At 37.5% G+C, this 9,296-nt stretch overlaps 1 protein-coding gene across 1 annotated transcript; it reads left to right on the top strand.

Annotated features, from left to right (window-relative positions):
- Nucleotides 1-2,213: 2,213 nt before the first annotated feature.
- On the top strand, nt 2,214-8,783 carry zgc:136493 (uncharacterized protein LOC692276 homolog). Its single transcript, XM_037692868.1, has 8 exons — nt 2,214-2,242; nt 3,881-3,912; nt 4,073-4,194; nt 7,207-7,585; nt 7,696-7,867; nt 8,122-8,300; nt 8,375-8,471; nt 8,574-8,783. Exons 3-8 carry the CDS (start codon nt 4,078-4,080, stop codon nt 8,728-8,730), a joined length of 1,101 nt encoding a protein of 366 aa, XP_037548796.1. The 5' UTR covers nt 2,214-2,242; nt 3,881-3,912; nt 4,073-4,077; the 3' UTR covers nt 8,731-8,783.
- Nucleotides 8,784-9,296: the final 513 nt, after the last annotated feature.

Raw genomic sequence — 9,296 nt, 5'->3', positions numbered from 1 at the left:
ACTTTATAAATAAACTGAATTGAACTGAATTGTTCCAGAGCTGCAGAGGTTTTGTAGTAGATTATTACAGCCACTCCATTGTCTCAGCTGTGTATTTTGCATGTGATCATGTTATTTTATGCAGCTTGTGCAACATAATGGAACAATCATTTTTAAACACTCCTTCACTAAAGCTATGAATATTATTTGGTGCTATCCTATTAGGAGCACAGAGAAAGACATTCGCTCAACCTACTGTATGTCAACCTCACTCGACTGGGCTCATTGTATGGCAGGCTTGTTTACCATGCAATCGAATCAAACTCATCTATAGTTATTATTTTAGCTCTCTCAAGCGGTGTCTCACACTTTCAATCCTGCACGTTTTTCTTGGGTTCATTACCAAAGCTGGTGCTTGGAGCCTTTTTCTTTTAATCCAGACTATATTAATCTTCCTTATGTGACAAAATGAGTCATTGTTGTGTGACATCTGTGAGGATCACAGACAAAATGAACTCACTATGCAATGAGGCAGAGATGTGATTGGTGTGTCTAATTAAATGAGTCAGCAACTTGCAGGATCACCCCATGCTGTTTGAAACTTGGCTGCAGATCTGAAGTGGATTAATGAAAGCCTGAATGACTCCTGTCCAGTTTGACATCACAGCCTCTTGGAGCGGTACATCTGAATGGGAGGAGCAAGACGACTGAAAGATTAAAAAAAAGAGTGATGGGAGGAGAAAAGACAGAAGGATGGAGGGAGCAGAGGCGGTGGAGATGCTTTAAATTAAAGCTGAAGAGATTATGCAAGAGTGAAGAGCAGGTAAGCTGTTGATCAGCAGCTGCTGCTCACACATGGCGTTCCCTGATGCTCTGAACAAGGAATAAACACACAAACACTTCAGGAATCACATCACAATTATTATTAGCTACAAATACCTGCTGAGTACTGCAGCATGGGATATAACAGGTTACTTCAATGAGATCTCGAGAACTATCTAAATTTATCAGTTTCGCAAGTGACAAAGATGAAAACAATCTGCTCTGCAGATTTTTTACACTTAAATGATTAATTAATTAATTATTTTTCCTCAGAGATGACTAAAATATTCATTCTTTCATTCATTTGAATAAAAACGTAGGTACTTTGGATTATTATAAAACCTTCAATGTTTGGGATACACCAGATCCAACCAGGTGGAAATGAAACCAAAAACGACATGCAACAATGCAACAAATGCACATATTTATTACTCAATAACTTTCACGAAACATAAAAAATACTTACATGAAACATTACGCTAGCACCATGTTTGCACACAATGTAGTTTTAAACAGCAATTGCATTCTGCTCTATTTTTTTTCTTTTGCACATCAGCACAAATATTGAATGCTTTTTTTAAAATTTTACCTGTGTGTAGTTTTCATTTAGCAAAATATCTCATTAATCACTAGACTCACTCCAAAATAATACTAACACCTTAATGCAAATACTACTTTAATGCTCCAAAGACATTAATATATATATATATATAAAAAAAACAACTTATATTTGAACCAAAACTGAAAGTTGAAAGCAAACCTTTTTGAGTCACGGGGTCTAAATAATTTTAGATAGATAATGCTTTTTTTTTTTTTTGCTATACATTTTAGGTTTAGCTATTTAGAGGTTGATTAGTGAAAAGCTTTAGCTGATGTGAAAACAGTGACAGGCTGATGTCTCAATGCCACCTGGTGGAGATTTAAATATCTCAGTAAATTTATTAAATACTTCATCTTGCATCATTCTTCCAACTTTGCAGCCTAGAACTACAAATATAATGCTTTTTACCCTCATTTGCAGATTGTTGTGATCTGTCAAGGTTTCAATCTAACATTTTCTTCTGTCTTTTTAAAAGTGCCACGATGCAAGGATCAGTTTTGCCTTTTTTGTGCCAGGTTTGAACACAGATAAAAACATTGATTCCCCCTTTAGCAAAGGGCTAAAAGTTAGCTCTCTAATTTGTGTTTTTGGAGATTGAACAGATGGTGACAGGCCCAAAAGAACTGCGAACAAGTAAAATCCGAAAGCGTCAGCTTGCATAATAAAATTAAAATGTAAAAAAAAGTCCGAAATCTTAACAAGCAGCTTTTACTTTGACATCGGCTTTTATTTTGAAAAGTACACACAGCTATTTCCGTTTGAGCAGATTCCGTTCGAAGTTCAAAGTTGAGAGATGCTACTACTACTACTTCAAGAAATGTCTGCGAACACCGAAAAAGAGTAAGACTGATAAAGGATGTAGAGTTTGTAAGAAGACATGAAGTTTTTATTTACACAAGTTTAGAAATACGGTGCTTAGTGTTAAGAAAACTTTCGCTAATTTGTCTCTTATTCGTTTTAGTTTCGCTAAAGAAACAAGATACGGTAACTCCATAAGGCTTTGCACATCCCAAAACGAAATTAATAATAAATTGCTTTATAAATAAAGTTGTATTGTATTACACAGTTGTAGAGTTGGAGCTTGTTCACGGACAGTGCATGATCTTTGGCGGCCATATTGAATTTATATTTAGCCTTCAGTGTGTGTCGAGGATCACTCTCGGCTACTACCACACTGAATTTTGGCCTGAATTATCTAAAAATGAATGAGTTGAAGCTAAAAGAACCACAGCAGATCACCAAAAACTTACATTAGAGTGGAAAAGTAGAAGAAAGCAAATTAATCAACAAGCTAAAATGACCAGAAAGAAGCTAAAAGCCAAAAACAACAGCTAAAATGAGCACAGGAGAAGCTGAAAACCAGAACTAAATTCTGAAATGTACGGACAGAAGCTTAAAGAGCACATGTTTGCTGAACTAAAGTCAAAATGATTAAATTAACAGTTCAATTAGCAGGGAAAAAGCTCAAACTAGCAGAAAAACGACTGAACTGTAGCTGAATATAGCAGAAAGAAGCTGAAGGGATTATACAATTTAGCAGAATGAAGTTGGAAAATAGCAAAGCAACAAAAGCAGCTGTAAATCACACCTGTTGTTGAACAGTGAGAAGCAGGACGGATGATTGTCATTGTTCAAGAACAGCTGCACAAGCCTATAAAAGCTAAAGAGAAGCCGTAAAAGGCTGGAATAACCTGTAAATAGCTGAATATGAGTTAAACACACACAGACACAAACGTCAGTCGGACATTTACAATTGTCTCCCAGCTGCAGAGGAAACATTCAGCTACTATGGAAACGCAGCAGGACAGGAGCCAAATACCAAAACTTTAACAAACTTAAACTATGATTTTAGGAGAACGGTTCAAGATATCAAAAAGCTGAATAAATTGGCGATAGATGAATGTCTTATGAATTGTTTAAAAGTTGAATGAACTCTCTAGGTGGATGTATGCTGAAGTAGTTAAATAATAAATAAATAAAAAAACAGTAAGATGTTAAAAAAATTCACAGAATCCTAATGTATTAGAAAAACAGTTTGCTGAAAAAGCTGCATATTTCAAAAATATAGCAATACCAAAAGTCATAACAGGAGTGTCCTGAACAAGCTGAATGTTTTGATACCCTGAAATAACTTTTATAACTGTGGGACGAGTTAATGCAGAAAGAAGTGCAGAACAGCCTTCGCACAATAAGTACTATTACATTACTATTACAGTAGTACTGTCACTTTATGTGCAGGTGGGTTGCTGCTGACCTTTGATCCCTGAGGTTGAGCTCCCTGGAGCCTCGCCTGTCTAGAAACTGACACGAACAAATTCTTCCTCTCGTCTTCATACCAGAAGGAAACGATGGTCTGCACAGTTTAGGCTAAACAAGCTGAAACTCTTTAGTCGCCATGTAAATCCATTCAAAGTGTATTTAAGAGCAGCTACTAGCTGTCTTTAACTTTCTCCTAACAAGCACTTGTTTGTTCTCCAGGTCCACGGCTGATAACAGCTCCTGTTAAAAACGTGAGAACAGCACCATATACATCTGCACATTTTTTTGTTTGTTTTTTAGAGTTGTCACAAGTTAGATTTTACTGTATCACATCTTGTTTTGAACAAAAAAAAGTCCTGTATGGACAGTTTTCTTGTGTGCCTTAACTATAATTTTATTTCTATACACCAGTCAAAATGCAGTGTCTCCATTTTGTCCGGTGTGTGACAAAACTCTGGGCTCCAGCACCAACATCTGGACTTCTTAAAGTGAAAAAGCTGCACAGACCAGCCCAACAACACAGACAAATAAAGGTATTTGCACTGCTTGCATTAGAAGTTAACTTTTTGTTTGTGTTTTTATGAAAGTTCCTTAAAGATTTAAGCACCACAATAATAGATATATTTATTAAAACGCCTGGTCTTTCTTGTCTATTTTTGCCAATAATTGTGTCAAAAAATGCCCTTTGTGTAAATAATTTACACACTTTTTCCAGGAGAAGTAAAACTTTCAAAATCTGTCACGTATTTACCGTTCTTATGTAACTAAATACCTAAAACCGTGTGTTATAAAGAGGAAAAGAACAAAAACGGAATTGAATTTTCTTCAACTTTCTTTTAATAGATTCTTGAAAAGTGCAGATTGAACAATTCTGAGATTGCAAAAAATTAATTATAACTATTTTACAACAACTCAGACAGTTTTACATGTCTGGAGCTTTCTGAGTCCAGCTTACAGGCTGTTATATTTGTGAATAACCAGGCGTTTTTTATTTTAGCAGTGGTAGTTTCGGAAACAATTCCTGTCCACCTGAAGACAGAGACCCACATGACGCACATCGCAGGTGTTCTGTGGCACAGAGTGACATTTCCTCTTATATTCACAAACCGACCAACAAGGAAATGTCCAGAAAATGTTGAAAAATCACAGTAGCAAAAACTAACCAAAACTCAGTGAAAAACACGCAAAAATAGCAAAAACACAATAAAATCTCTTCAGGAAAAAAATACTAAAACTATTATTTACAAGATTTGGATTTATTTACACAGAATATACCTCTAAAACTAAACTCCCAAGAAACCGCACTAAAAGTTTGACTGGTCACACAAACGCCGCCTGCAGCTGCTGCTCATTTTTTCCCCTCTCCCCAAACGCACTCAGTCATTCTCGTAATACATGTAAAAGCACCTGAAAGCCCCGTTCCACAGCTTTCAGGGGCAGTTTGAATGATTAAAATTGCACAAAATAGCGAGGAGTTACGGTAATTTGAAATACACATGCGCCGCGGTGACCCCTGTGACCCCTGTGGTAGTAACAGATTTGATGTGTCATCATTTACTATCAGGTGAATAGGTAAGTGTTGTATCTTGTTTGTTGTATTACAGCTGTTATGTCCAAATGTGTGGCTGGATTCTAAAATTTCACATAAAAACATTAACTGCATACATGTCTATTGTTTGACTTTTATCAGTCACTCATTTCAAGATAAATGAACCAAATCTACTCAGTGACTCCTGGATGTAACAGAAATAAGTAATTGTGCTGAACAGATCTCACAAATTGCATTAAGATTCCCATTTAGTCTTTTTAGAAACTTATATTTGCCTAAAATCAGCGCAATGGTGATAAATTAATTGATCATTTTTATGTAAACACAACTAAAGCCGTACGTATGAAACAAAAAAAGCTACAGTTAAAATAAGTGCAGCTCGCATGTTGAACCTTAAACTAAAAGAGGTGTTTTTTAAAGAATATTTGTACAAATAACTTGGATAAAGCGTTAATACATGTCTGGTTTAGAGCTCGCTCCATCTGGAACGCTGGAAATAACAAACTTAGGTTAGTGCGTCCAACCTTTACACTAGTAGTTCTTGTCATTCAGTCAGTCATTGTTCATACCAGTTTACTCCTGTTCAGAGTTACAGGGCGACTGAAACTGTTCCAGCTGTCTCTGGCTAATAAACGGGTAGGTTCACCCATATTTTTACAATTAGTTAGATTTATGTATCTAAATAAGTATATTAAAGTGGACAATATGTAAGAATGCTACTTGTTTTATTCTTAGTTTGTGATTTTTATTGTAAAATTTCATGCAGAGCTTATAGATTTAGTAATATCTTGTCCAGTGTTTTACATTCTGCCACTCAAAAAGGCTATTATTGCAAATCAATTGGTTTCACAACCTGAATATGAAAAGTCAAAATTTTCAATTTGTAAATGTGTATGGCACTTTCAAAAGTTGACACGACAAATTAAAAGTGTTTTTTTTATAATGACTTCATACGCGGAGCAGTTTTAGTCTCTAATACCGGAGGGAAAACCCAGAGGTGGTGAAGTTTGTGCAGCTGATCTGTGATGGAGCAGGTTGTGACAGATGTTAACCAGTTATATCACTTCACTTTAACAATCAGGACCAGTTCAACACATAACTCACAACAAGAATGTGCTTAAACGAACACACCAAAGGCAAACTACTGATGAGGGAATTGCAAGTAGATATTTGAGTGCAAATCTGTGCTTTTCTTACACTTTTAACATATAAAAAAAAAATTATGCGAATATTTCTCACCTTTTACGTCAGAGTTTTAAACTACGATCAGATTATGATGAGAAGTGATAAAGTTACGTACAGCCATTTTGGTCAAACCTTGAAAATAACGTGCGATGTCACATGTAGCACATGATCTGTATGTATTTGGACCATAATTTGTGATACGTTTTTGGAGGTAAAAGGGCATACTATACTTCTTTTACTTGTTTATATCACTCTGTGTACTATTAATATTTGTACTGATAGACTTAGTAATGTTAGTATTAGTAATATAGTAATAATCCAGGTTGCTTCAGTCACTTCGATCAGTAGATTTTCAAGCTCTTACTTTGAAATCCTCTCCATTCACTGGGAAGCTCTTCCTGGTTCAAACAGGAAGTTACAACAAGAAGCTTGTGAGTACTCTCCAGCCTTTTCCCAGTTTTTTTTAATGACTCTTGTTCATACTCGCACTCAAGCTTCATATGGTTCTTATTTATTAATTAACTAATATGATCTCATGAATTGATTTACCTTAGCAACTTTATTTTTAGTAAGTCAAATAATAAGTTCCATCTAACAGGACAGTCCTTGTTACTCAGCTCCCCTTCCAGTAGTTTTCACATTGTGGCTTATTTGCACTTGCTCTTCCTTAAACCACTTTGTTAGAAGTTAGTCTGTGTCCAAGAGCAAACACTAGCACCTCTGCTTATTATGTAATTTAGACATCTCGTGAAATTAGCCAACCGTGATGAAACCCTGACGGATGGTTTTTGTTTTGTTTTGTTTCAAACAGCTAATGGCGGAGGACAAACCATGGGCTCTGATCTCAGAGGTGGGCAACGATGGTTACGTTGAAGAGGTTGTTGACATCATGAAGCAACACTTCCACCTCATCTGCCTCAAAGACTTCCTACAAAACCCCGCCCTGCACGGCCCAAACATCCGGGCCATGTTCATGTGGAACTATTACCCTGAAGCCCGACCTTCGCTGCTGAAATCACTGCCGTCACTGAAGGTGGTCGCCAGCGGAGGAGTGGGCATTGACCACCTGGACGTGCCGCTCATAAACAGTTTTGGCGTGAAGGTGGCAAACACGCCCGGCGTGGTGAGCGACGCCACGGCAGACATCGCCATGGGTCTTCTTGTGGCGTCAGCCCGGAAGATTGTTGAAGGTGAGAGCAATAAAAACTTTTTCTACCGTCTTGATTTGTTTCACTTTTGTGACGCGCTCTCTGGTTCAAACTGAACATGGACTAAAGTGTTTTGATTTGTGTCTTTCTAGGGCACATGATCGCCGTTGATCCCAAGACCTCCCTCATTCCACAAAGCCTGATGGGAGTTGAAGTCACAGGCTCAACTATGGGGATCATCGGAATGGGAGACATTGGTTACAGAATCGCACAGAGAAGCAAAGGCTTCAACATGAGGATCCTGTATCACAACAGAAACAGAAGGTGAAAGTGAAAAGGGAATGGTGTGGATCGCAAAGATTCTACCCAGAATGCAGTACTGTCTGCTCAGAAGTGTGTATACATTTATTGACATCAAAAGTTTTAATACACACAGAATTAAAGGCATGGCATTCCTTGAAGGAAACGACTCTCGGCTACTACCACACCAATTTTAGCTCGATATCTGTAAAACACCTATAAGTTAGTTAGCTTTGGCTATATTAAAAACAAGGCTTATTTATCCTGGTGTTGCTCAGGAGTGTTGAAGATGAGCAGGCTGTGGGGGCGACTTACTGCAAGAACATGGACGACCTGCTGAAAGAGTCCGACTTTGTCGTGCTGGTGGTCAACCTGACCCCCGAGACCACGGGCCTGATCGGCCACAGAGAGCTGTCCATCATGAAACCCACGGCGACTCTCGTCAACGTCTGCAGAGGTGGAAATCAATCTGAGTTTAAATTTGTCCCAGCTGGTTTTTTACCCATAATGCTAAGCTGTTTTTTCTGTCAGGTCTGGTCTTGGATCAGGACGCTTTAGTTGAAGCTCTGCGGACCGGAACGATTCGAGCAGCAGCTTTGGATGTGACTCACCCTGAACCTTTACCCAGGTAAACACACCTGTTCATCACTCCTAACATAATATCTTTTAGCTGATTGTAAAACCTCAAAGCCCAGAGGAAGGACTGACGTCGCCTGCTTGGTTTGCGCAGGGATCACCCTCTCCTCAGCCTCCCCAACGTGCTGATAACGCCCCACGTTGGCACCAACACCTTCGCAACCATTAGAAAGATGGTGGAGCGGATGGTGGAGAACGCTGTGGCAGCAGTGAAAGGTCTACCTGTTCCTGATGAAGTCAAGTTAAAATGACATTACATGTCTGCACTGTCAACTTTTTAAAACGTAGACATTTTACCAATTTGCTACAAAAATTAAGCACTTTTTGTCTGTTCAGTCACGTTTGATTTTTTTATGCTGCAGCTACTTAACAATAGTATTTGTGGGCAGCAAATATACAACTTATAAATGATTTTATTTTTGTGGATAATAAAACAAACTCAAAATTCCTGCAGTAAACCGTTCAAATCAGTTTACCCTTTTTAATCTTTGACTTGTTTTAAAATTATGAGCAATTAAACCTTTAAGGAAACAAGTCTGCGTTTGTGTCTTTATTGTTTTTTTTCCCCTTGTCCTGTCCGGCATTGTGACTTAGAATTATTGTCTGAGTGTCAAAGTGATGCCCAACAGATTTACTTTCACAAGAAGAGCATTATGGCTTTAGCTGTCTGAAAAAGGTTGAATGAAAATGTATTTACTTATCACGAAAAATTTTCAAAAACTTAATTGTTAAAACATTTCACTAATAACACACTTCCTGTCTTTATTTTAATCAAACATTTTTCTAAATGATTTAATATTTGGCTGAAATGTTGCCT

The sequence above is a fragment of the Nematolebias whitei genome, chromosome 19 (assembly GCF_014905685.2).
Source record: "Nematolebias whitei isolate Nwh7 chromosome 19, NemWhi1, whole genome shotgun sequence".
NCBI lineage: Eukaryota > Metazoa > Chordata > Actinopteri > Cyprinodontiformes > Rivulidae > Nematolebias > Nematolebias whitei.
The sequence above is the reverse complement of the archived record's forward strand: the minus strand, read 5'-3'. Positions and strand labels throughout refer to the sequence as shown.